This window comes from Panthera onca, chromosome A2, assembly GCF_046562875.1.
Source record: "Panthera onca isolate mPanOnc1 chromosome A2, mPanOnc1 haplotype 2, whole genome shotgun sequence".
NCBI classification, from domain to species: Eukaryota; Metazoa; Chordata; class Mammalia; order Carnivora; family Felidae; genus Panthera; species Panthera onca.
In genome coordinates, this window is record NC_138340.1 from 1,208,252 (window position 1) to 1,235,378 (window position 27,127).

General features: G+C 62.7%; 2 protein-coding genes across 3 annotated transcripts; both read left to right on the forward strand.

The window, feature by feature from the left end:
* Positions 1–547: 547 nt before the first annotated feature.
* On the forward strand, positions 548–22,521 carry SCAMP4 (secretory carrier membrane protein 4). Its single transcript, XM_060629787.2, has 7 exons — positions 548–647; positions 7,618–7,664; positions 9,597–9,725; positions 9,988–10,144; positions 10,894–10,995; positions 17,105–17,222; positions 19,216–22,521. Exons 2-7 carry the CDS (start codon positions 7,658–7,660, stop codon positions 19,393–19,395), a joined length of 693 nt encoding a protein of 230 aa, XP_060485770.1. The 5' UTR covers positions 548–647; positions 7,618–7,657; the 3' UTR covers positions 19,396–22,521.
* ADAT3 (adenosine deaminase tRNA specific 3) lies at positions 572–6,305 on the forward strand. Of its 2 annotated transcripts, XM_060629782.3 has the most exons (3): positions 572–647; positions 3,840–3,920; positions 4,830–6,305. In XM_060629782.3, exon 3 carries the CDS (start codon positions 4,847–4,849, stop codon positions 5,915–5,917), a length of 1,071 nt encoding a protein of 356 aa, XP_060485765.1. In that variant the 5' UTR covers positions 572–647; positions 3,840–3,920; positions 4,830–4,846; the 3' UTR covers positions 5,918–6,305. The 2 variants fall into 2 exon arrangements, with proteins under 2 accessions (XP_060485765.1, XP_060485764.1); XM_060629781.2 differs by lacking the exon at positions 3,840–3,920 and having other exon boundaries at positions 573–647.
* Positions 22,522–27,127: the final 4,606 nt, after the last annotated feature.

Genomic DNA, 27,127 nt, shown 5'->3' on the forward strand with positions numbered 1-27,127 from the left:
GTTTTGATGCCATTTGATGCTAAGCGCACCCCCAGTTGTAACAACCACAAATGTCCCCAGACATTGGCCAATGTCGCATTGCCCCTGGTTGAGAACCGCTGGGTTAAATCTGTTTAACTAGAATGAATAACTGGAGTTGCTCATAAAGTTAGCACGTTTTGCCTAAAAGAGTCAAGAGGTCCCCTTCATCCACTGTACAGATGGGAAAACTGAGGCCAAGCATCGCCCACTCCTAAGACCCTTATGGGAACCTGACCCATCCATCTGGGTCTCTGGGGACAGCCCTTTTAGGAGCCACGTGGCAGCAGCAACCTGGGCTGGGGGAGCGTCACATTGGGGGTCGTGTGCCCCTCTGCCTCAGTCCCCCTACTCTGACTCCCTAAACGGCAGCCAAGGTTTTCTTTTTCCGGCCGCCCGCAGGAGGTCTTGAACCCTCAACTCCGCGCTCACCCGCACTCGAGAGAAGGGCGGCGCTCGGCGGCCAGGCGCGCAGCCTTGTGGGGATTGTAGTCCGGACCCCGCCCCAGTCCCGCGCCGACCCCGCCCCTGGAACTACGCTCCCGTCGTGCCGCGCGGCGCAGGCGGAGGCGGGGCAGCGGTCGGTTGCTAAGACTTGTGAGGCGCAGTCCTCGCGTGCGGCTCTTCAGGTAAGCGCGCGGACCCGGGGGTTCGGTTCTCGCGGCCCCGGCTCCCACGGGCGGCGAGCCGGGGCAGTCAAGGAGAGCCTCGGCTGGCGTGGGGGCGCCGGCCGCGCGGGGCGCGAGGAGGCAGCAGGGGGCATCCGCTCGTGTGCGCGTGCGCGTGGGGCGCCCGGGCCGCGGGCCGCCGCTCCCCGCGCCCGTCGACCTTTTGCGCGTGCGTGCGCCCCTGCGGCCGGGGGTGGAGGCCCCGTACAGCCGGCTGCCCCTCTCCTCCCATCGCCTTTCCCTTCCCCTTCCCCTTCCCCTTCCCCTTCCCCTTCCCCTTCCCCTTCCCTTTCCCTTTCCCCTTCCCCTGTGCGCTTGCTTGGGGTCATCGCGGCCAGCCCCCTGCCTCCGGTCCTCCCTTTCACTAGCTTCCCGCCAGCTCCTGGCGTCTTAAACGTTGGTAAACGTGGCAAACATTAAACTTTCCTGATACTGAAAGAGTGGGTTTTCGAGGCCTTCTCTTACCCTGGCTCCGCGGATAAGGGGTCTCCTACCACACCCCACATGCCCAGTGTTCGCGAACTGTCACACACAGAGGGGCCGTTTGTAGGGTGGCCAGGTTGGGCAGGTGAAGCGCAGGACGCGCCGGGAGGTTAGGATTCCGTGTACACGACAAGCGATGTCCGTGTTCGCGTCAAGCCTCAGAGCTTGCAAGGGACCCCACCGCGCTGGCAAATTCTGCGCATGTCCAGAATTCGATTTAGCGGCCCCACTCCAATGGGGAGTTTGTTAGGGACGCAGGTGGCAGCCAAACCCTGGAAACTATTGGAATCCAGCAGCTACCGCCCCGTGGGCGTGTGTGAGGCTCTAGCCGTCTGTTCCTTCTGCTCAGGACTCCCCACCCTGCTTCCCCTGCCTTCCGGGTCCAGCTGGGGTCACCGCCTCCGAGGAGCCCTCCTGGACTGCCCACCACAGGGCACTAGCCCTCGGAGATTCTGCCAAGGACTCCCCACCCTGCCTCACCTGCCTTCTGGGTCCAGCTGGGGTCACCGCCTCCCAGGAGCCTTCCTAGACTGCCCACCACAGGGCACCGCGCCCCCTGGGAGCTGTACCCTGGGACAGCGTGGAGCTCATGTGGCTTTTCTCAGCCTTGGGAGGTGGTGATGGGTTCCCATTTCTCAGAGGGGGCACTGAGGGTGGGGTCTAGGGCAGGTGCCCAAGGTCTCACAGGCAGGGAACAGCTGGGCTGGGTGTGGACTTCTAGGACAGGGCAGGACACACACCCAGGTCCAGGTTCTGGCCTGCCTTCGTCACCCAGGGACAAGATGAGGCCTCGAGCCTATGCTTTCCTGGGTGTATAAATGCCATTTTCTGTCTCCCTCCCAGAGCCAGCTGCCCCGTATCTTCGGGGGGTCCCGGAGCACCCGTGCTTCCAGTGGGGAGGTGCCTAAGCTGCCAAGGGGACTTGAGGTTAGGGTCCCATCTCCCTGGTCCAGCACACCCTCTGGGGGCCGCCGATGCTGTTAGTGCTCCCGGGCCCTGGACTTCTGCACCAGAGGCAGAGGCGCTGCAACCAGAAACGTACACAGGCAGTTCTGAGCCCGCCGCGGCTGTCCTTGCAGATGCCAGGGTGGGGACTGAGCTGGGTGAGACCAGCAGAGTGGCGGGGGGGGGGGGGGGGGGGGGGTAGAGGCAGCCAGGTGCCTGGAGCTGGGGACTCATCTGGGGCTTTGGGGACAGAGGAAGAGCCCAGGTCCAGCAGCTGACCCCATCCTGCTCCACATCCCTGGGCGTGTTTAAAAAAAAATTTTTTTTTTCAACGTTTTTTATTTATTTTTGGGACAGAGAGAGACAGAGCATGAACGGGGGAGGGGCAGAGAGAGAGGGAGACACAGAATCGGAAGCAGGCTCCAGGCTCTGAGCCATCAGCCCAGAGCCTGACGCGGGGCTCGAACTCACGGACCGCAAGATCGTGACCTGGCTGAAGTCGGATGCTTAACCGACTGCGCCACCCAGGCACCCCCCTGGGCGTGTTTATACGGAACACGCGTGCGTGGACACTGCTTGCCCCCGTGCTGGCACTCCCCTCCCGACGTTGGGGTTGGGGGTTCAGGCGGGTGGGTCACTGTTTCCTGAAACCGCTTCTTTCTTTTTCTTTTATTTATTTTTTTTATTTCTTAAAGTTTATTTAGTTTGAGAGAGCGGGATGGGGGCAGAGAGAGAATCCCGAGCAGGCTCCACACTGTCAGTGCAGAGCCCAACATGGGACTCAAACTCACGAACCGTGAGGTCTTGACCTGAGCTGAGGTCCACGCTTAACCGTCTGAGCCACCAGGTGCCCTGAAGCTGCTTCCTTCTTATCTGTGGGAGAGGCTCAGGACCCCTGCCCTACGCAGGGGCTCCGAAGGCAGAGGCGGTGAGCTGGCCCGCCTGGCCAGAGCCTGGTCACATCGTGACTCTGCCTGCCTGTGGCCCCAGGCAAGGCCTTGCACCCCACAGAGCCTTGTCTTTGTCCTGTGGAACGGGGACAGTTCCAGGAGCTCCCTCCTGTGTCACTGGGAGGACACGTGGTGGGGACCGCACCAGTGGTTGGGCCTCGCGTGGAGTCTGCTGACCTCACGCCTGCCCCGTGTCCTTCCCCCTCCCCGCTTTCTCTAGCAGCCTTACCGCTTTGCGGCTCACCCGTTTCAAGCGTCCGGCTCTGGGGTTTTCAGTACGTCCGCAGGGGTGCCGGACTCTCCTCGCTGTCTTCTTACAGAGATCTCCATGCCCCCCACAGCGGAAGCCTCGTCCCCATCACCAGTCACTCCTCCATCCCCTCCCTGGCTCCCGCGAGCCCCCTCCCCGTCCGTGGATGAGCCCGTTCCGGACGTTTCACACACGTGGACTCACACCCCGCGTGGCCTCTCGTGTCGGGTTCCCTCCCTGACCGTCGTGCGTTCGGGTCCGTCCGCGGGGCGGCGGGGGCGGGCGCCTCGCCCCTGCTCGCGGCCGAGGGACGTGAACCTTTCGCGGTGGGCGCGTGTATCCGTCCGGTCATCCACTGAAGGGCGCTTGTGCTGTATCCGCCGTCTGGCTGCTGTGGACACACGTGTGCGGGGTTCTTTGTGGACGTGTGTTCTCGGCTCTCGTGGGCACCCGCCTGGGCGTGGAGGGGAGCGGCCACTGGCTCACACGGTGACTGTGCTGCGGGTTTTCCCCCTTCTGCCTCAGAGCTGGCACCCCCGCCGGCGGCGTCCCCCTGACAGCCCCCTGTTGCCTGTGTCACTCAGCGGCTGTGCTCCTGGAGGACAGGTGAGACGGTGTGTTTTGCCGTGGAGACAGTGGGAGCCTCGTGACCGGTGCGGGCCGTGGGGTCCTGAGCGTGGTGTGTGCCGGGAGCAGATTCAGGGTCGGTGCTGCGGGCCCTGCCGGGCACAGTACTGGGAACGCACGCGGGGCCCCTCTCCGCTCTCTGCCTCTTGTGGCTGCCGTGGGCCCCCCCCGATTCTGTGCGTTTGTCAAATTTGTATCATGAGCTTAGGACGGACTGCGGTGGGCGAGGGTGCCCTGTGCCCTCCAGCGGGCCCGACCGATGAGTAAGTGAGGTTCTGGGCGGCTCAGGCGCATCAGAGAGGGTGAAAGCCCACGGCTGTAAGACGATCCCAGCACTTTCCTGTCCACGGGGAAGGGGCAGGGGGCTGGTCCACCCCAGGACTCCAGAGGACGGTGTGTTCCGGGCACACGGTGGCACCTTTGATGCCTCTGAATCTCGTCAAGAGGACCAGTGGTTCAGCTCCGATGTAACCCGAGGCGGTGCTGACCGACGGGGTTATGACGCGGGGTACGCACGAAACGTTAAGCGTTTTAGAAGCCGCGTTTCCAAAAAAATGCGCAAAGAAGCAGGTGAAATTCGCTGTAAAGATGCGTGCGCTTAACCTGAAACACGGAACGTGAGCACCTGAGCACGTAGTCAGCGTGAAGACGCTTCACGAGACCGCTCACGTTCACCCGTGGCACCTCGCACAGGGAGAAAAGGATGCCAGTGATGGCCTAAGCTCTGCAGACCAAGAGTTAGTAGGATCTGAGGGCGAGCGCGGCCGGCGGTGCGCGTCGCGTGGGCAGAGCTCCCGGACTTCGGACGCCGCACGCTGGGACCTGGGACCTGGGACGGACTCCTGCGGCTGAGGGATGATGCTCTGCCCCGATCTCTGTCTCCCACAGTCGGAGCCCTGCCGAGGATGGACCCCGCCCCGGGCCTCGCGGAGCAGCGTGGGGACGAGGAGGCCACGAGCCCCCAGCCAGCGCCTGCGCCGTGGCAAGCCCTCCCGGTCCTGTCCGAGCAGCAGTCCCAGGACGTGGAGCTGGTGCTGGCCTACGCCGCGCCCGTCCTCGACAAGCGTCAGACCTCGCGCCTCCTCAAGGAGGTGTCGGCCGTGCACCCGCTGCCCGCCCAGCCTCACCTCAAGAGGGTGCGGCCCAGCCGCGATGCCAGCCGCCCGCACGCACTAGAGATGCTGCTGTGCCTGGCGGGGCCGGCCCCGGGTGATAGATCGCTGGCCGAGCTCCTCCCGCGGCCGGCCGTGGACCCTCGCGGCCTGGGGCAGCCCTTCCTGGTGCCCGTGCCCGCCCGGCCGCCCCTGACCAGAGGCCAGTTCGAGGAGGCGCGCGCCCACTGGCCCACGTCCTTCCACGAGGACAGGCAGGTGGCCCGTGCCCTGGCCGGACGGCTCTTCTCGGTGCAGGAGCAGGCGGCGATGCAGGGCCACATGGAGCGGGCCGTGTGGGCGGCGCAGCAGGCGGCCGCCAGGGGCCTGAGGGCCGTGGGGGCGGTGGTGGTGGACCCGTCCTCGGGCCGCGTGCTGGCCACGGGCCATGACTGCAGCAGCGCGGCCAGCCCCCTGCTGCATGCCACCATGGTGTGCATCGACCTGGTGGCGCGGGGCCAGGGGCGCGGCGCCTATGACCTCCGCCCCTACCCTGCCTGCTCCTTCGCCCCGGCCGCCGTCGTCCCCCAGGGCGTCCGCGCGGGCTCTGTGCGCAAGCTGGAGGAGGACGGGGACGCGCACGGGGACGGCCTGCCCTACGTGTGCACCGGCTACGATCTCTACGTCACCCGCGAGCCCTGTGCCATGTGCGCCATGGCCCTGGTACACTCCCGCGTGCAGCGCGTCTTCTACGGGGCGCCGTCGCCCGACGGTGCCCTGGGCACCCGCTTCCGCATCCACGCCCGGCCGGACCTCAACCACCGCTTCCAGGTGTTCCGTGGTGTTCTGGAGGCCCAGTGCCGCCGGCTGCACCCCTTCGTGTAGGCGGCCGTGCCCGCTGGACCCCGGACCCCGGGCCGGGCTCTCCCCTGGCATCTCAGCCTCCCGGCAGACTCTACCGGCGGGCCCCTGCGTCCGTCCTCGTCCCGGCTGTGATCCTGCCGGTCAGTTGGAGGGACGTTCACGTCTCCCAGCCCGGAGCCAGACCCTGTGCTGTCTGCACCGGTGTGTGGGGACGCATCTGCGCCCAACTGAGCTCTTCCCTGGGCTTGAGCTTAGCGGGGGTCCGGCCCGGGCCGGGGAGCCGGGCACTCGGACTTCCTTCCTCCAGCTGCCCTTTGCCCCCAGCCCGAGGGTCCACTGGCACGGTGTCCCCCGTGTGTCAGGTGTCACGGAGCGGCTCCACATGTGAAAATAAACACCCCCAAACCAGGTCGGTGTCTGTTGACGGAGGCATGGGGCCGTGGTGGCCGAGGGTACCTGGGTCGGAGTGACCGCTTCCTCCCGGGTGTGGGGTTTGTACAGCGGAAGGGGAGCTTCTGAGCCAAGTGGGGCAAGAGCGTGGCCCTGGGAGCGGGGCCTCTGCCTGCGTGCTACGTCTGGAAGGGCGTGGCCGGCCAGCGTGTGTTTACGCTAGGGTGTAGCCTGCCGGCCTGGACTCACCCCACCGAAAGGCTCCTTCCGGTCAGCCCGGCTCCTGACCTTCACAGTTGGCCAGAGGGGCTGAGCCGGGGGTCTGCCGCAGAGCAGGTAGTGCTAGGAGTGACTTCAGCAGCCGTGCGTGATTGGATCACCGGGCCAGCTGGGGGCCCCGGGTGGTCTTCGCTCTGAGCCCGCCGTTGAGCCCTCCCGGCCCGTCCTAGCCCCTGGGGCCGGGGCAGGGGGTCTGCCCTCGAGCTAGTGCAGTGGATGGGCGGTGCGGGCGGGAGGGTCTCGGCGGCGTGGACCCTGGAAACTCCGCGTCACGTCACTGGAACCTTCTCGCCCGGGCTGTGCGTGAGAAAGACGTCTGTGGGTTCCCGTCCCCCTGCCCGCCTCCAGGTACGGTTCCCTTGCCCACGCCGGGCTCACCTGTGCCGTGAGGCCCCGGTGGGTGCCGGGCAAGGCCGCGTTGTGGCTCATTTCCTGGAGATGGCGGTGCCCACCCGCAGAGCCCTCGGGGACCGGCGCGTTCTCTTCGGGTGTGTGTGTTAGTGGCAGCCTGGTACGTGGGGCCGCCGTGTGACACCAGCTCATGTGGCTGCACGTAGAAGGGCCGCTGGGGTGCCACGTGCTTGGCTCAGGTCGTGACGCGATCCTCAGCTCTGCGAGGCTTGCAGGGGCGACAACCGCAGGCCAGAGAGGTCGTGTGACTGATTGCGTGTCACGTAGCAGTGAGCGCGAACCCAGTTCTCAGTGTCTCACAAGTTGGGCTTTGTGGCCCCGAGGAGGTGCTCAGAGCCAGTCGTGGATAATGAGAAAGCCTGGGGGGTGGGGAGGGCATGGGGGGTAGGTTGGGGGGGGCGTCCCAGGAACATTTTGGCTCTGGCCGGTGTGTGACCTGGCAACAGCCTGACCCCTCTCCTGCCAGCTGCCGACGGGGCTCTGGAGGGAGGTGGTGCAGGGGACTGACCTCTGGGACCAGACCATCCCTGGGGTGGCCTGGAGGTGAGGACTCCACCCGTGGGTGCTGCTGGGCACACAGCTGGTGTGGGGGTCCCCCAGTGGCCTTGGGGACCCCCTGACTGTGGCTGTCTCCCCTCCAGGTGGCTGTAGGCTTCGGCCCCGCCAGTTGTCACAGCGGAAATGTCTGGTAAGTCTCGCCCGGAGGCCCTGCAGCGGGGAATCCAGCTTGTCTGTTCCTCTGGGAAGCGTCCCCTGGTGGCCGGACGGACCGTAATGCCCCCCACCGCGGGGAGGGGCGCACACCTCGCTCCCCTCCTCCCACGACGGGTGTCGGGGCTGCCTCCTAGCTTGGAGCCAGATTAGAGGGAGAGGCCGGTCTCCATAGGAGTAGCTGGCCCGGCCAGGCCTTCTGCCTTGGGGCCCGTTGGGCGGTTGACATCAGTGTAGGCGTGAGGTTGGTACATCTGGGTTCATCCCTACGTGCGTAAGATGACACCCTCACTCCCTCGTGGGTTTGCCTGCCCCCCTCCCGCTCAGGAGGAGGGGTGGGGCACGTGAGGTGGGGCCCTGAAGCCACTGCCAGGCGCCACAGGGACACGCCTTCCAGACAGGGTCACCCTGCCCCCGAGCTCAGGTGTAGGGCGGCTGGGGCCCTAGGTGCCTGGGGTCAGCTGGTGGTGCTGCTGCTGGGATTGGAACTCGGGCCCCCGAGTCCCAAATCTGCGCACAACGTTCCCCTGGGGCTTTTCATCTGCCAAGAAGACAGGGTTTCAAGGGGCGTGTGATTTGCCTGGTGGTTTTCTGTCTCCCCCCTCGGCACAGGGTGTGCTGGCCGCCTGGCCGCTGGAGGCGTCACCCCGTCCTTGCTGTGGGCAGCGGGGGGCGGGGTCACACGTCAGGGGAGGGGAGAGCAGCGGGGCAGGGGCCAGGTGAGGTCCTTGCTGGGGCCTCGGGCAGGAACCGCGAAGGGCTGTGACCTGTGACCGTGGCACGGAGGCTGTGCCGGGGAGGCCCTTCCCCGTGTCTCATCACACAGGCGCGGAGCCAGCAAGCTCGGGGTGGGGTCGAACCCTGCCGGGCTCAGGCTTGGCATGCTCCACGGCTTCCTGTGTCCCTTGGTAGATGCCTGGGGCTTCTCTGTGACCAGTATGGTATGGTCTGCCTCTCCCTGTCCTCCCCTCCGGCCCCTGGTCTCCCCGCTGCCTCTAGAGCACCTGGCACTCACCCCGGGGCCTTTGCAGGGGCCAGAACCACCGGCCTCTCCTCTTCGCTTTCTGGAGTCTTGGTTCCAATTCTGCCTTTTCGAGTGAGGCCTGCCCTGACCCGCTTCTTAAATCACAGCTAACCAGCACCCAGCACACATCCCTGGTGGCCTGCACGTGACATCTCCCATATGATTACTGCCGGGCTCCCCCTGCCTAGGAGGGCAGCACCTCGAGGGCAGGGGTCCTCTCTGTTTTGTTCGTGGTCTGGCGCCCCGAGGTAGTTGGGAGTCGTGTCCTGCCACACGGTGGTATGATGTCATTGACACCTTGACCTCAGACTTCTGGGCTCCAGGACTAGAAGAGAGTAAATCCCTATAGTTGATACCTCCCAGTTTGTGGTCATTTCTTAGAGCTTCCCCAGGAAGCTCATACGTTCAGGATGCCAGAACCTTCCTTCGAGGCAGCTGTCACCAGCATTTGTGTTCTGCCACTGAGTCTGCGTGTCTTCTGTGGCTGCTCTGAGGAATCACCACAACGTGGTGATTTAAACCACGATTATGGGCTCCGAAGTCCTAACACCCGGGCGTGGGCAGGGCCGGTTCTCCCGGGGCCCCAGGGAGACCCGTGTCCCCCTTTTCTGGCTGCCAGAGGCGCCGCATCCTGGGCCCGCGGCCCCTCCTCATCCTCACGGCCAGCAGCGCGGGGTCCGCCCGGCTCTCCGGCCTCCCTCTCGTGAGGACGCCGGGCACCCAGGGCACCCAGGGTCACCCCCGCCTCAGGGGCCTTGACACGGTCCCCTCTGCCACGTGAGGTGACATGTCCACGGGTTCTGAGGACCAGGACAGGGACGTGTGTGGGCCTGTCACTGGGTCCCTTAGCCTGGTTTTGTTTTGCGGTGGTTTCTGTCTCTGCAGAAAAGGAGAATAATTTCCCGCCGCTGCCCAAGTTCATCCCTCTGAAGCCCTGCTTCTACCAGAACTTCTCCGACGAGATACCCATCGAGCACCAGCTCCTGGTGAAGAAGATCTACCAGCTCTGGCTGTGTGAGCGGCCGGGGTGGGGCGGGGGCGGGCATGGGGCACCTCCGGGCCACAGCTTGCCCCCTCCCGGGCGGTGAGAGCCCAAGGGTTCTGGGATAAATCCGTTTTTCCAACCAAATGATGTCCCTCGAGCTGTTCTCTGGCCTCCCTGGTGCCCACGCTGAGCAGAGCCGCAGCCCTGCTCGCCCGGCGGGTGGGAGAGGCCCGGCCCGGAGCCCTCCGCCCAGGCTCACCCTCCTCGCCTCTCCCCCCTCCCCCCGCCCAGTCTACTGTGTCACCTTGGGGGTCAACCTCATCGCCTGCCTGGCCTGGTGGATCGGTGGCGGCTCGGGAGCCAACTTCGGCCTGGCCCTGGTCTGGCTACTGCTCTTCTCCCCCTGCGGCTACGTGTGCTGGTTCCGGCCTGCGTACAAGGCCTTTCGGTGAGTGGGGGTGCGGGGCGGCCTTGGAGCGTCTGGTGCTTGGAGCTGGGGGGTGGGGGGGAGCCAGGACGCCCGACCGCGTGTGCTCAGGTCCATGCAGCTCCCGCTCTCACTCTCGGGACCTGCACCTGCTCTGTGCCTGGTGCCTGGGTCCCTTCTCCTGTCCGGTTGGCGGGGGACAGGTTGTGTTCACGGTCTGCGGGCTACAGCCAACCACGACCCGTTGTCTTTCAGTAACTTCGTCAGGAGACGCTTCGTGTATCAGTGTTTCCAGCATCTTTACGGGGCTGTGGGTCCATCGCCTCTTTCCAGTTCCAGAACGTTCCATCCCTGTTCCACCCCCTCTCCTCCCCCAGCCCCCACGAGCCCCCCTCCTGTCCGTGGATGAGCCTGTTCTGGACGTTCCACACACGTGGACTCACACCCCGTGTGGCCTCTCGTGTCTGGGTCCGGCAGCGGGGCAGCGGGCGTGGGCACCTCCTCCTGCTCGCGGCCCGAGGGACGTGCGCGTGCGAAGTGGACACGTGTGCCTGTGTCTGGCTGCTCATGCGTTTGCGAACACTTGGGTCACTGGCACCTCTTGGCTCCTGTGGATGTTCGCCCCCAGTGGGCCCCACGACTCAGGAGCGTGCCGCGTTTGCCCCTAGGTGGTCACCGAGACCCGGGCTGACCCGGGGAGGCAGCCAGTCCCCTCACTGGCCGTGCGTGCGCGCGGTGACGGCCGTCCTCTCCCTCCTCTCCCTCCGCAGGGCCGACAGCTCCTTCAACTTCATGGCGTTCTTCTTCATCTTCGGAGCCCAGTTCGTCCTGACCGTCATCCAGGCGATCGGCCTCTCAGGATGGGGCGCGTGGTGAGCCGGGCCCCCGGGCTGTGGCGCAGCGGTGTGACGTGTGGGTGCTCAGCGGTGCCCCGGCCATCGTGAGCACCCGCACGGGGCGGGGGGGGAGGGGGGGGGCTGGGGGTTGTTGCCCTCCGGGTTCTGCCCAGGACGCGCTCGCGGGCCACCGGGGCCACCGGGAAGTGCGGTCCGGTGGCATGTCCTGGGAGGAGCGGCTTGGGGCACAGCCGGAGAGAGGGCCGGCCTTCAGTTTGCCTGGACGGGTTCGTACCTGGTCTCATGGCTGCCGGAACAAATCACGGCAAACGTGGGGTACTCGGAGGGAAGCAGGTTTATCTCACAGCTCTGGGCTCCGGGATCTGACACGGGCCTCACGGCCAGGTGTGCGCAGGGCTGGAATCCCCCCCGCCCGGGGCCCCAGCGAGCCCCGTCTCCTCCCTTTCCCGGCTCCCGGAGGCGCCGCATCCTTGGCCCACGGGCTCTCCTCTTCACGGCCAGCAGCTCGGGTCGCCTGGCTCTGCCTTGCTCTCGTGGGACCTCGTGAGGATGCTGGGCACCCAGGGTCACCCCCGCCTCGGGGGCCTTGACAAGGTCCCCTCTGCTGCATGAGGGGACAAGTCCCAGGATGAGGATGTGGGCACCCCCAGGTCACGTCTGCGGCACCGAGCGTCCTGTGGGCGACAGCCACGGCTGCGTGTGTGTGGCTCTGCTTGGTCGGTGCCGTGACATCACGCGCCTCTGTGCTCACGTGTGTCTTGCTCGGCCTGTCGGTCGAAATCTCGGTATCGGGAGCTCGTCCCCTGAGGGTGGGTGTCACACGCCGTGGCCCTTGCCGTGTCTCCAGCTCTCAGCTGGGGACACCCTGCTGCCATCCTCCTGGGTTTCACTCCTGTCACTCTTTCCTCTTTGCCCTGGAAGAGCCACGAGGCTCTGTCCTGGTCACCGCCTGTCGAACGTGTGCTGTCTTGTTGCTCGAGGCCCCGGGTGGGTGCTGGTGGCCTCCTGGACCTGCTCCTCAGCTCCCTCCCGTGTCTTCTGCCCCCTTTATAGAGGCTCGAAGTCCCTTCTCGCCTGGGACCGTTTCCAAGATACACCCTCCCTCTGGGTCTTTGCACCTGTCGGGCAGATGAGCTCTCTCTGATGCCCTCTCAGATCTCGGTCTACAGGGCCAGTGAGGGGCTGGCTTCGGACCCCAGGGGTGGGGCTGTGCCGGGAGGACACCCAGGGCTCAGCAGCCTGTCGCCCCCAAGGCCCCGGTTTATACAGAGAAAGGATAGGAAGTAATTTGAACTCAGGGCAAAGGGATGGAGGGCAGGGGCGGGGACACTGGGCCAAGCTTCTAGAATCCTCTCCCAGGGTGTCCCCCAGGAGGCACTTAATTCCCCCAAAACAACATGTGGCCGTGTGGGAGGTGTGGTTTCCAGGGGGCATAGAGACCCAGCGCCCAGGTTCTCACTGGGGTCGGTCAGCAGGTCCCTCTGCCAGGCTCAGGTGGAGACCCCAGACCCCAGGAGGGGAGCAGGTCCTCGGCGCAAACCTCGTGTCTGCACAGACAGCTCCGGGACACGAGCCCCCGGGCGGCAAGGGTGGCGGGAGCCCCGGAGTCCGGGTCCGGATGCTGCTGAGGGCCAGCCTCGCGAGCCGGCCTCGGGGGCGGGAGGTGTCAGGCCCATGCGGGCTCTTTTCTGCCCGGTGCCACCCCCACGCCGTTTTCCACACTGGGCTGGCATGGTGGGCACCTTCCTTGGGGGTTGGCTTGCAGAAAGGGGACTTCAGGAACGTCCCAGCCCTCTTTGAGTGCAGGCCAAACAGAGCAGGGGACGGTGACCAACCAGCTGGTGAGCCTGGGCAGAGAGCTGCTCTGGAAAATTAGGGGGAGGCGGGGGGAGGGGGACGCTGCAGGCCCATCCGCTCTCCCGAAGCTCGTCACCGCTCCCGTTCTGTCGCAAGGCTAGGCCTGGGGCCAGCATAAGCGGGGCAGGGCCTCCGGGCCCTTTCATTTCCCCAAGTGTATGGCGCGCCCCACCCCCCTGCCCTGCTGTGGCTTCTTTGACTGTCACACAGGTGGACTGCCTGGTGCTGGCACACCCCCGGCCCCCCCGCCGGCCCCTTGGCCTCCTCAGGGCGCGGAGCAGGGGGTTGGGACCGAAGGTGTGCTTCACCAAACCGCACTCCCCCTGAAAGCCCGGCCAGGGTCTCCCCGTCCTCCTGGTCCCCGGTGGCCGGGTGGACCGCGGCTGTGGCCCCGGCCAGTCCCTGCTCGCGACCTTCCGCGTGGGACGCGGAGCGGCCGCTGGGCGCTTCCCGGAGACGGTCCAGCGCGTCCTCAGAGGGTGCTCTCGGGGTGCCGGCCGCGCTGCGCAGCCAGCTCTGTATCCTGCGGGTCTGTTGCCCCCCTCACGCTCCACGCGTGGGTCATCTCCTCCGCAGACGCTTCCCCGCGAACTCATAAAGGAGAAGAACTTTCAGGACGTACAAGTATCCTATGCAGTGTCCCTACGTGCGAGACCGTGATGCTGCCTCACGCCTCACAGACCAACCTAAAGTCCTTCGTGCCGTCCGCTCGCTGAGATCCTGTCTTTTTTAAACAGGCTGGCTCAGTCCGTGGAGCGTGCAATCCTTGATCTCGGGGTTGTGAGTTCAAAACCCACATTGGGTGGCGCCTGGGTGGCTTGGTTCATGAGTTCAACTTTACTTAGTAATTTTTTTAATTAAAAAAACTTTTCTTAATGTTTATTTTTGAGAGAGAGAGAGCGTGAGCAGGGGAGGGGGGGAGAGAGAGGGAGACACCCAATCCAAAGCAGCTCCAGGCTCCGAGCTGTCGGCACAGAGCCCGACGTGGGGCTTGAACCCACGAACCACGACGAGATCATGACCTAGGCCGAAGTCGGATGCTTAACTGACTGAGCCACCCAAGTGTCCCAATTTTATTTGTAAAGTAATCTTTATGGCCACCGTGGGTCCTGAACTCACAAACCTGAGATCAAGACTCACCCGCTTCACCGACTGAGGCTCCCAGGCGCCCCTTGAACAGGGTATTTTATGTCAGGCTACTTGGAGGTTTACAGAGAGGCGCGGAGACGGGACAGCGCGTGGCCGTGCGCCAGCAGGGGTGTCTGATACGCCTTTGGTACGACCCCAGGTGTGCGCGGCTGCAGTGCCGGTGCTCAGACGTGGGCCGCGTTTGGATTTCCGCCGCGTCCCCACGGCTGCCCCCCCTGCTCAGGATTCCACGTGGCGTTGAATTACGTTCTGCTTTAGCCGTCCTTCCGGGTCAGACCCAGATGAGGCGCGCACGTCTCCATGAGTCGTTTTCTGTCTTCGCTCTTCCCAGTCTTTTTCTGATCGATTCATCGAAGAAACAGGCTTGCTTGTCCTGTAGTTTCCCAGACTTCAGTTTTTAGAATAATGGCTTTGGTGAGGTACGTGTCACAGACCAGAAATTCGCTCTTTTAAGGTGAACAATTCAGTGGTTTAGAGTACGTTCACAGGTGGTGCAGCCATCACCTCTGTTTAGTGCCAGAATGTTCTATTGCCCCGAAAACAACTCGCCCCCATTGGCCGTCACCCCCACCCGCTCCCCCGGCCCCCACAAGCCCCCTCCCTGTCCCCGGATGAGCTTTTCTGGACCTTTCACACAAGTGGACTCACACCCCATGTGGCCTCTCGTGTCTCATTCCCTCCCTGAGTGTCGTGTGTTCACAGTCGGCCCGTGGGGCGAGGGGGTGGGGGCCTCGCGGCCGAGGGATGTGCGCATGCGCGGTAGACACGGTCATCTGTGCGCGTGCGCGGTGGACGCTGTGGTTCTGTCCACAGCTCACGGGCTCTGGGTGTCTATGGGCGTTGCCGTTAGTAGTGCCGCTGTGACACAGGTCTCAGTGTCTCGGGTGTGCACCCGGCTGCCAGGTTGCTTGGTGACGCGGCAGCTGAGTTGACCTCCTGGGGAGCTGCCAGACTCCCCAGGTCTTGTGTCCGCATCGTTCTTTTACGTGCATGTTGTCCTGTCCCTGGTTCCAGCCCCGCGAGCTCCTGAGACTCTCTGGGGGAGCACCCAGCAGCACCCCCTCATCTCCAACCTGAGCCCTGCCCTCTCCATCTTCCCTGCTCCCCAGCCCTGATGCCGTGGTGTCTCCCCGACAAGGGTGGCATGCGGCAGGCTCCGTCGCTCATCCAGTTGGTCCTGACGGAGGCCAGTTTGTCACCTGCTGTCCTTAGAACCTGAGTGCTGTCATCCTGGGTAATAAAGGAGGTTATTCTCACTGCTGGGCTTGCTGGGAGCCTGGGGCAGACTCCCAGTCCTACGTTCAGCCCGTGGGTGCCTTCGCCCTCCCCGGGGACCACGATCCTCAGGCTGGGGCCCCCGCCCACCGGCCCCTCTTTCCAGAGCCCCAGATCTGGTGGAAGGATGTTCGTCCCCAGGTGACACCCCCAGCAGAGCCAGCGTTTCTCCCCTCCCAGGAGCGCCTGGTGCCCGCCTGGCCCTGCAGCTGCCTAGCTGTGCTCACACCCACTATGGGCTCCCACCTACCTCTCCCTCGGCCTAAACACCCAGCTGAGTCTCCCCTCCCAGTGGCTTTTCTTTTTTTAGTTTTTTTTTAAGTTTTTTATTTCAAAATTTTTTCTAATTTTATTTTGGGGAGGTGCAGAGGGAGAGAGAGGATTTCAAGCAGGTTCCACGCCCGGCACAGAGCTCCACGTGGGGCTTTGATCTCATGACCCTGGGATCACGACCCGAGCCGAAATCGAGAGGCGGACGCTTGGCCGACCGAGCCCTCCGGGCGCCCCCAGTAGTTTTTCCACCTCCCCCAGGCTGAGTGGGAACAGGCAGCAGGCCTGTCCCCACCGCCAGGGTCATTCTCGGCCCCGGCACCCAGCACAGAATAGGCCTGTGGGCCAGGGGTCCTCTGCCCCCACTTCACACACTTGGGTGAGGAGGACACGCAGCTTCCCTTTCGGTGGGAGCGTGGCATCGTCCCTAAACATGCTTGCGGGAAAGCCCACGTGCTGCTGAGCGCTGCGGTCCTCGTGCTGTTCCGGAAGGCACGAGCAAATACGGGCAGCCCCTGGAGACGTGGGGCTCCACCACGTGCGTGCTGGGCGGCCACCTCTCCGGGTGTGACGCTCCCACGGTGCGGGGGTGGCCGCAGGAGCCTGTGCGGGGGGGACCTGGCTGGACTCTCAGTGGATGTGGCCACACGACAGGCTCTGGAACAGGGATGCCAGGGGAACAGCAACAAAACCTGAATAAAGCACATGGTTCCAGTAATAGTAATGAACTGGTGATAATTTCCTAGCCTTTAGGTTCCTTGAACCTTGAACCGTGTGTCTTTATTACCTGTTTAGAAAAATGAAATCTCAAGGGGCACCTGGATGGCTCAGTGGGTTAAGCGTCTGACTCCTGATCTCACCTCAGGTTTTGATCTCAGGGTCGTGAGTTCAGGCCCTGCGTTGGGCGTGGAGCCTACTTTAAAAAAAAATCAGTAAAATGATAAAATCTCGACAATAGTTATCTTCTGTCTCTCCCCCCAGAGGCGGGCGTGGGTGTTCTTTCCACTTTGCACATGTGCCATGGACAGAACGGGTCACGTAGAGTCTTGCTGTCCTGACTCATCTTCAGCTTTCTTTTCTGCTCTGTTTTTGTTAACGTCTCCTCAGCATTCTGTCGTGTGGCTGTGTTTCCGGCTGGTGAACATTTGGGTTAGTCCTGGCTTTTCATTATAAGTCATTGCCGTGGTGTGAATTCTCAGAGGAGGAGAGCCGGGGTGCAGGAAATGAGCTCTTAGGGCTTTTTGTAGGCCACTCCCACTGCTCCCGCAAAGGGACACGCTCCCACAAAGGGACACGCTCCCGCAAAGGGACACGCTCCCACCGGTGCAGTGCTCCTCTCGGCCCCTCACACACACCACACGTTCCCGCGTTCTAGCTTGCATTCCCCACTGCTGGGTTTGAGCATCGTTTCATGTGTGCATTGGCCCCTGCGAGCCCTTGCACAAATTGCCCATTTCTCTGCCATTCGTTTTTGTTGTTGTTGATTTGTTGGAGCTGTTTACATATGAAGGATGCTGGGCCCTTGTTTGGTGGACGTGCTGGCACCCATGCTGCTCTCTCTTGCCCCTTGCAGTGGTTGGCTGGCGGCAGTCGGGTTCTTCCAGACCAACGTCGGGGCCGCCGTGGTCATGCTGCTTCCGGCCATCATGTTCTCCATGTCAGCTGCCATGATGGCCATCGCAATCATAAAGGTGAGTCCTCTGGGCCCGGGACTTCCGGCATCTTCCGGTCGCCGGATCGCCCGGGCCCTGGGAGCTCGTATCCTCCTTGTTCCAGGACGTGACCTAATGTCCATGACGAGCTGATCTCTGCTAAGGCAGGCTTAGGGAAACCGCAGAGTGTGGGCTGATGATGACCGCGCCTGCCTTTGGGGGCCCACCCACTAGTGTCCCCGCACTTGCGTGTCCCAGGGTGTACTCCACGCTGCCCGATTTGGCCGCCACCGGACATTGTTGCCATTTACGGTTAAAGTCACATGAGGTAAAGTTAAGTAAAACTAAACACGGAGCGGGGGGATCCGCTGCACCCCCCCACCGCATCTCAGATACTTGCCGGCCGTGTGGGGCTGGGGCGCCGTCTCTGTGCCGGAAAGTTCCCGCGGGCGGTGCCGCCCCGGGTGTGCGGAGGCCGCAGCGGGAACGCGCACCGAGCGGTGCTGGGGAAGCCGGCCGCACCTGGCCGGCGGCCTCGAGCCCCCCCGGAGGTGGTGGTCACAGGCCCGGGCGCGGGGACGTGCGTGGAGTCCCCGTGGGAAAGAGGAGCGGTGCGGGCTCTAGCGCTGCGCCCCCAGCACGCGCGGAGTGTCGTGAGCGTTTGGCCCCGCGCCTCTAGCTGTCTGAGTGGGGCTCCTGGCCTACGTAGGCTTTCTCCCGGGTGCACCTGGCTGGGCGGACAGAAGGATCCTGCCACTGCCCCCCCCCCCCCCCCCCCCCCCACCGTTTGCACCCCAGATGCCTTCAGCCGTGTGGACAGTCTGAGGGCAGGGAGGGGCCGGCAGAAAACACGCGCGAGTGAGCCTCCAGGCGGTTCCACCACGAGGTCCCTGCAGGAGCCGACTTTCCAACCAGGGACTTCGGAGCAGCAAACCTCACAGAGTAGAAAGCAAATGCAAATTGAAAAGGGCTCTTGGGCCAGAAAGAAAGGCTGCCTGGACAGAAGGAGAGCCTGTGCTTCCAAAACAAAGAGATGCCCCAGGGGCGGGGCATGTCAGGAGGACCCCCAGGGCTCAGCAGTCTCCCCAAGGCCTAGGTTGATACAGAGAAAGGATGAGAAGCAAAATGACCTAAGGGCAGAGGCTTGTGGAGTGGGGGTGGGGACACCAGGCTAAGCTTCCAGAATCCTCTCCCAGGTGTCCCCCCAAAACGGCACGTGACCACGTGTGAGGTGTGGTCTCCAGGGGGTACGAAGGGACCCAGCGCCCAGGTTCTCACCGGGTGTCGGTCAGCAGGCCCCTCTGCCGGGCTCGGGCGGAGACCCCAGACCCCAGGAGCGGAGCAGGTCCTCAGTGCAAACCTCGTGTCTGCACAGACAGCTCCGGGACACGAGCCCCCTGCCGGCGAGGGTGGTGGGAGCCCCAGAGTCCGGGTCCTGACGCCCCTGAGGGCCAGCCTCGGGAGCCGGCCTTGGGGGACGGAGGTGTCAGGCCCGTGTGGGCTCTGTCTTGCACACCCCCCACTGCCTCCAAGAAAAGAAACATATTTAGTAATAGTTGTGTGGAAGAAGAAAGGCAAATCCCAGTGAGAAACGAGGAAAGTGTTCAGTGTCACTAAGCATCAAGAGCGTTGAGTTAAAATGCCAGTTTTCACTTACTAACTTTTCCAGGACTTCTAGAGTTTCTCGTACTGCCCCGCATTCCCAGAGGTGCGGTGGGGGGCCTGTCAGCACAGGCCTGCTGGGCCGTGGGGAGTTAGTCCTTTCTGGGGGTCTCTGCCTGGAAGCCACCGGTCACGCCCAGGGATGGCTGTTAGCATCACAAGGGGCCCGAGGGTGGGTGTTGGGGGGGGGTGGCGGTCCACAGAGAGAAGCTGGGAGGGACGGCCTCAGCTTCCATGCATTTCCTGAAGTCTCCACAAGGATCGTTCTGGTATTTTATAGTCTGCTTAGGAAAAGCACAGGCTTAAGCACGAGGTCTCTCTTGGTCACGTGCACTTCTCTGCTCCCCACCCCCACCTTCTGTCCCTGCAGGTGCACAGGATCTACCGGGGGGCCGGTGGAAGTTTCCAGAAGGCACAGACAGAGTGGAATGCGGGCACCTGGCGGAACCCGCCGTCTCGGGAGGCTCAGTACAACAACTTCTCGGGGAATAGTCTGCCCGAGTACCCCACCGTGCCCAGCTACCCGGCTGCTGGCAGCCAGTGGCCTTAGAGGGGCCGACCAGCCCTGCTGCCCGCCCCCGCCGCCCACCTCCCCTGCCCCCGGCCAGAGCGTGGGGCCCACTCGTGTTCATCTCACCTTCAGGCGTGGAGGTCCAGCCTCTGCTGCCCAGCAGGAGGACGCCTCCCTGGCTGCGAGTCCTGTCTGGTTACCGAAACGCCCACGCCCCCTCCTGTCGAGGTCTCAGAGGGCCGACCACAGGCCTCCCCACAGACAAGGCAGCAGCAGGCCGCCCACCCGCCCTTCCTGCAGAGCTGACGGCCCCGTGTCCGCCCGCTCGCCCTCTGCCTTCTCACCTCGTTCCTGACGGGCTTGGCGTGTGGCCGAGTCGCCCATGTCCTCGTCCTTCTAAGTCTCTGTTCACCTGCAGCCAGAGGGCTCTTGTGGACCAGCCTCCGGGGTCGTCCAGAGGCTCGTTAGCTGGGCTTCCCCGTCCGCCTGCCCCACGCGCTCCCTGCTGGGGCCATTGGCCAGCCTGGCTCCAGCCTTCCTGCCCGCGGTGGCTCTCCTCCTGGGGACTTGCAGTAGACCTGTCGAGATCCGAAACTGGGGGCAGAATCCTTCTGGGGGAGGATGGGGGGCCGCTGGCCTCTCCCTCCGTGTACAAGCCGAGGAAAGCAGCGGCACCTGGCAGAGGGCGGGTGGCCCGCACGCTCACCGCCTGCCCCCGGCTGCTCGGAGCCTGTGGCCTCACAGCCCTGTGCTCGAGCTGCAGGAAGCGGGGGATGGAGTTTCTCAGGAGAACGGCTTTTCGGAAGGAAAGAAGACAGGACAAACCTGTGCCTTAGTGAGGAACCGGAACAAGACTCCACTTTTCTCCCCTCCGATTGTTCTAGCTCCTTCTGAGACGGAGCAGCCGAACGTCCCATGGGGATCTCTGCAGCACCCTTGTGAACAGATGGTCCGAAGGAGTAGTGGGCTCTTCGCCCTTGCTGGCCAGGCTTCCCGGGCGCCCCGAGTGCTGCCCCTCTCCTCCCAGCTGGCTGCCTCGGGGTAGGACGGGGACCCTCTCCGTCCCACACTGCCGCACCGGGTCGCCGGCCTCTCCAGAAGCCCCAGGACGGCCAGCCTTGTTCTCCACACATGCTTGCTTGCTTTGGCTACTCGTGCTGAACACCACGCGGTGTCCAAAGGTGGCCGCGGTCCCTGAGAAAGTGCCCGCGTCTGGGTGCCCGAAGGTCAAGGCCTCCTGCGTGGAAAACCCAAGCCTTGGGTCTCCCGGGGGTCCCTTTAACTAAGTCCCCAATTCAGCCTCCGTGAGAGGCACGCATTGCACTAACTGTGGGGCCGAGTCCCTCCCGATAGCCGGCTCGCCAGGCGGTAGCCCGTCCTGGAGGACCGTGCGTGCGCACGTACGGATTCGCCCCTGCACAGCCCGTGCCCCTGTGGCGCTGGGCACCTTTGTTACGTCACGGTGGGTTTTGTTACGGGGGAGGATCCTGGAAATAAACATTGTAGTCCTGCCTGCATCGCAGAGCCTCTGCGGGGCCGTTTGTGGCTGGCGCGGTGTTGCCCTACCCGGCGCACGGCCCCGGTGGCCTGTCGCCCCTGCGCCCTGCCCGTGGACCCTGCCCCGCACAGGCACCCCCTCAGCCCTGCCCATCCGCCTCCACGGTGTGCTTTCCCTCCTGTTCTCCTTTTCAATCAACTTGGTTTTATACGCTTAGCTGTTTTTTTGGTTTTGTTTTTAATTATTACTTTCTAATTTTGAGAGAGAGTGTGGCAGTGGGGGGGAATCCCAAGCAGCCTCCACACTCAGCACCCCGCCCGATTCCACGACCCTGGGATCATGACCTGAGCCGAAATCGCCAAGAGTCAGATACGCGTAACCGACTGGGCCCCCCAGCTGCTCGACTTTTAATTTGAAAAAGGGAGTTTGCAGAAAATGAAAAACCAGCGTCACTTGGCATGAAGGCAAAGTAATGGTGGAAGTGTCTGGAATAAAAACAGGAAGGTCTCACAGAAACCCACCTGGAGGGGCCTCCCCGGGGCTCAGCGTGGCGGCCTGTTGGCAGAGTGGACATCCCGCGTGGACACAGGAGGGAGGGCGGAGTCCTGTTCCACAGGACGCTTTGCCACCACGGGAAGGAAACGAGACCTGCGGACAGAAACCAGACAAAGCAAAGCCCCAGGCAAGCAGCGTGGGTTGTGCTGTGTCCTCCCCCCAGGTCCGTACGTTGAAGTCCTGACCCTCAGACCTCAGAAGGGGACCTTATTTGGGAATAGGGTTGTTGCAGGTATAGTTATTTGGGGTGAGGTCACGCTGGAGTAGGGTGGGCCCTAAAGCAGTGACTGGCGTCCTTCTAAAAAGGGGACGTTGGGACTCACTAGCAGGGGGAAGCCCCGCGAAGATGGGGCCGAGATGGGGTGATGCTTCTACAGGCCAAGGGGCGCCAAGATTGCAGTGATCCCCGCAGCCCTGTGACGCTTCCTGGGCTATGTCCTGAGTTGTGAAGATAAATGTTTCGGCTGCAGCAGGAAGGCGCCCCGCAGATATTAGGGAAATGAAACCATGAAGAGATGGGGTGCGCTGTGCTGGGGGGATGCGCCTATGGACGTGGGACACGGGTTGCGTGGTTGTGCCTTGACTGCACGTGTCCCTGGGCTGGGTGGGAGATGGTGTTGGTGACAGGAGGAGGAGGAGGGGACGGCCTAGGAGATGGACGCCCAGGCCCGGAGGAAGGAGTGCACGTGTCCTCGGCCCCCAGGTGACCTGTAAGGACAGAGGACGGGGGTGGAGTTGAGAGTGGGACAGTTTGCCTGGGTGGCTGCTCCAGGAGATCATGAACTGGGGGCTTAAGCCACAGGCGTCTATCCTCCCACCTTCTGGAAGGCAGAGCCTGCAATCCAGGGGAGGCAGGCGGAAAGGCCCTGGTGGGGATGATGGGGCGGTGTGGGGGCTCAGCGTTCTCAAATCCTGGGGGCCGGACCATCCCAGATCAAGGTCTCCGTGGGGCTGTGTTCCCTCTGCAAGTTCCAGGGACCGGTCCTTCCTGCCTCTCCCTGTTAAGTACTAGGACTAACCAGAATTTAAGACAAAGTTTAACATTTGTTAATGTTATTTAAAAATATGCTCATTACATTCTAAGATTAAAAAAATAACATTTTTTAGAAAAAGGGATGAGTCGTATTCTTTTCATTTTTGCAGAGAGGGCAGCTCTATTCTCCCGTCGCCGCTGCATTCACTGTGTTGTGACCTGTCTGGGCCCAACATAAAGACTGGGGGTGAAAGCTTTATGTGGGAGACGAGAGGGCAGGAGCCAGTAGGGAGGTCAGAGGTACAGGCAGTCGGGGCTCCGTCCCTCTGGGACGCTTTGGAAGGCACCGAGCCTGTCTCAGGTTGTCCGTGTTTTGGGGGTTGGAGGGCCTTGACTGTGCCCTCACTCAGGTGGAGCGTGGTGGGTGCTGGTCCTTGTGCCCGTGTGCGTACCCCCCGTGGTGGGTCCGTGCCGTGTGCCCGTGTGCTTGCTCTGCTACGAGTTCAGTTGAGTACCTCTCCATCTATACGTTGGAAGTCCTAGCCCCCAGGATCCCAGAAGGTGACCTTCTTTGGAAAGAGGGTCATTGAAGGAGTAATTTTTCAAGTTAAGGTGAGGCCACACTGGAGGAGGGTGGCCCTAATCCAATACGACAGGTGTCTGCAAAAAGGGGACATTGGGACACACAAGCAGGGAGAAGCCCCGTGAAGATGGGGCCAATATGGGGTGATGCTTCTACAGGCCAAGGGACGCCAAGATTGCAGTGATCCCCCCAGCGACGCTGCGAGAGCCTGAGGCAGATTCTCCCTCAGCAGGAATAGCCCTGTGACACCTTGATCTTGGACAGGTATGGGAGTTGGAATTTCAACATACCTTTTTGGGGACCACAACTCAACCCAAAACAGTGGCCAACTCTGGGTCCACGTCTGTGGGAGTTTCCTGAGGCTGCCGTTTCAAAGTACCGCAAACTGGGTGGCTTGAAACAACGATTTATCCTCCTAAATGCTGGAGCCCCGAAGCCTGTGTCAGGGCTGCTCTCCCTCTGGAGGCTGCAGGGGAGGGACCGTCCTGCCTCTCCCAGCTCCGGGGGCTCCAGGCGCGCCTTGGCTTGTGGCTGCATGCCTCGGGTGTCCACTCTGTCCCTGTGTGTCTTCTAAGGACACCAGCCATTGAGTCATGGCCCACCCTGATCCAGCACGGCCTCATCTGAATTTAATTTCCATTGCAAAGACGAAAGACCGTATTTTCAAATAAGGTCCCATTCTGAGGTTTCAGGTGGACTTGAATTTTGGGGTTGACGCTATTCAACCCTCTACCTCACCCAGGCCTTGGCCCCCTGGGAGTGGGGTGGAGGAGCTCCTCATCTGGGATCTGTGGTGACAAATAGCACATTGCGTGTCCCATGCTCGGGTGACGAGGCCATCTTGGTTTGCTGGGACTTTCAGGGTTTTAGCACGAGAAGTTTCAGGTCCCAGGAGGCCGGGGCACACTGGGGCGCTTGTTCACCTATGGTGCATCTCAACACCACCAGAGTCAGATGCCGGAGAAGCCACACGAGGTCAGAAGACCACTATCTGGGGCACATTTAACATAAGCAGACAGAGATACGTCCCGCCCCGCAATCCCAGAGGAGGAGCTGATTGGCTCGCTCTGGGCCAATCAGAGGTGGCTGGTTGGTCACATGGTACAGCCTTGCTGGGGTCCGTTCTCAGAGGATGGGAGACCTTGGGGGTGGGTAGTTACACGCGCGGGAGCTTCTGCACTCTCTCCCAGAAACTCCTGGGTTTCTTCTCATTGGCTACCCCTCACTGGCTGCCTCTCACGTGCCTTCTGGCCTCGGTTTCCCCTCCAGAGCTCACAGAGAGACAGAACTGTGAGCGTGTGGCACCAGGCCTCACCTTGGGTTGAGCGTTCTCTTCCACCACAAACACTGGGACTGGGAGTGGGGGGTGCTGCCTCCCCCCAAGCGGGGGGATGGGGGACTGGAGGGAGAACAGTGGGGGCGGGTGCTACCCACCGGCGGAGGGTACCAGCGTTGCAAGTTTGAAGCCAGGGGACAGTGGGCCAGCCACTTCTTTGTAAACCTCAGTTTCCACATCTCGAAAACGGGAATGTGCGCGTCTGCATCCCTGCCCCACAGGGGGAAAGGCCTGGCTGCAGGGAGCGAAAATCCAATTCAGTTTGACAAAAGTGACCCCCGGCACCTGCTTGTGCCTGTACGCTGTCACTGGACCCCAGGATGCAGGCCTGTTCCTGTGCTGGGGTCTCTCCAAGGACAGGCAGAGAGATGGGCCTGCCTCTCGTAAGGGTAAAGGAACAGAAGGGGTCGCTTCCTGCCCATGCCCTCCCTGAAATCCACAGCTGTTTGGGATTTATCGGGAGGCTGGGATTTTGTTTGGCTTTTCCGGATGGGGGGATGGGCAATGGAGAGAGCAGCTCACCCTTTTTACAATGTTCTTATTGTGCTGAGAGCCCCCGCGGGGCTGCTTCCCACCCCAGCTTTCCAAATGGTGTCCCCATGATCAAAGCTAAAAGGAGGCAGGGACATGTGGACCACATTTGAAGTGGGTCCAAAATGAGGAAGCACAGAGGCCGTTTGCTTTTTCAGAGACTCCGCGATTAGAGAGATGTTCATTTGAGGCAGAGGGTCCTGTGCTGGCAAATTCTTTCTCCATGAATTCCCATAATATACCTGAGGAGGCTATGGATAGTCCTAACTTACAGATGAGGACGCGGAGAAGCAGAGAGGGTGGGTGATCGGTGCATTGTCACACAGCCTTTTACTGGCACAACCCCAGACTTGGCCTCACTTTCCATGATCTTTCAGCTGCATAGCCACGCAGCTTTTTACAGGGGCGGGGCTGGAGCTCAGGGTTAAGGCTAGGCTGAAATTCCTCTGGAGAAGCGGCCACCGTGCTTCCTGACCCCCTGGGAACTGAGCGCAGAGAGCAGATTTTCCTAAAGAATGAGAGGAGAGGAGAGATGGGGCCAGGAAGTCTGAGGAAACAAACCCCTGAGTGCTCCAGAATCTGGAAGGACTGTGAACTCTGTTCATTCATTCCGTCATTCCTTTGCCACACGCAGTGATCACACACAGACTGAGTGCCTGCTGCTGGGTGCACAGACATAGATAGTGAGCAGAGCAGATGTGGTCCCTGGCCTGGCTGGTGGACAAGGTAGATTTCTTTCTGCCTTTTTCTCTTTTCTTTCTTTCTTTTTCTTTCTTTCTTCCTTTCCCTCCTAGTAATCCATTGAGCACTGTATTTAGGAGGAGGCTGATTTTAAAATCTACTTCTTTATGGAAAAGGGTCAGGATGTGGTGAGAAAGGACAACTCGGGAATGTGGCATGGGCTCCCTGGTGGTGGTGACAGTGCAAGGGGGCTGGAGAAAGTTGTGGCAGGAAAAGCCCTAACGTGGCGGGGGTCCAGGGGTGCAAAAGCACCTGGCTCCGGGAATCCCAAACAGACCAGGTCCAGCCTTTCGCTGCCAACAAAATCCAAAGGCAGAGAACCCGAGTGGTGGTAAAACGAGAAGTTTCTTTCAGTGAGGCCAACGCCGGGAAGAAAGCAGACTAGCGTCTCAAGACCCCCTCCCAAATGACGAAAATACTTCCAGGTTTATATAAGGAAACTGTGGGACAAAGTCAGTGGGTATGAGCGTGTGGCCAGTGATGTCAAGCACATCGCTGTCCCGGGATCCATCACAAGTGGGGTCTTGCTGGCTCAGGGCAGTCCCTCTTGCTTGTTGGGGTAAATTTTGGTTCCCATCAGGGGATGGTTCCCCTGCAGGCTCTTTTGCCTGAGTTAAGAGATAAGCTGGAAAGAAGTTCATCAATTAGAAAGTACCGACTGAGGTGGAATGGAGGTGGCTGAAGTCCTGGGTTACCAACGCCAGCCTCTGCGAGCGCTTGGCTTGCCCCCCACCCCCACCCCGCCCGCTCATGGCACCCGGCCGCTGGCCCTTCCGGCTGGACTCTTCCCAGCCGGTTTCCTCTGCATCCCATCTGGCCGCCACCAGCAGGACCGCACTCTTCCACCTGATCACATCTTTTTTCCAGAGTACTGGGCCCTGCCCCACGCTGCCCACAAGACCTCGTGAAGGGCCCTGCCCATTATTCACTGCCCGGACCCCCCGGGAAAGCCGCGCCCGGGGTCCTGGCCGGCAGCCACCTTGGGAGCCCAGGGCAAGCCCTGCAGGCCGCGCCAGATCAGGTGGACCTGCCCCCGCCCCTCGAGTTTCCGCTGCCGCGGCGCGCGCCCGGCGGCGGCCCGGGGAGCGCTCCCCCGCCCCGCCTTGACCGGCCCTCAGCTGCGCATCCCGGGCGCCGCCCCACCGAGTCCCGGTCACTCCCGGCCCGTCCCCGCGCCGGCCACGCCCCGCGCCACCGCCCGGCCGTGACGTCAGGTGGCGAGACCGTGACGTCACAGAAGCGCGGCGGGGCGGCCGGCCACGCGTCGCCATGGCGACGGCAGGCGGGCCCGGGCGAGCGGCGGGAGCCCCGCCCCCGGGAGGGTGGACGCTGCCCGGCTCCTTCCCCGCGCGCCCGCGCGCTCTCCCCTGCCCCCACCCAAGCCGCGGGGCGCGCGCCTCCGGGAAACCCCCCGCGGGCAGCGGTCTGGCAGCCCCGGAGAGGCCGCAAAGCGCGGCGGCCGTCGTGCGGCGGCGCCCGCGGCCTCGAAGCCCCGCCCCGCGCTGAGCCGTCGCGCGCCCCGGGCCGGACGGCGGCTGCGCAGTGGGTGCGGAC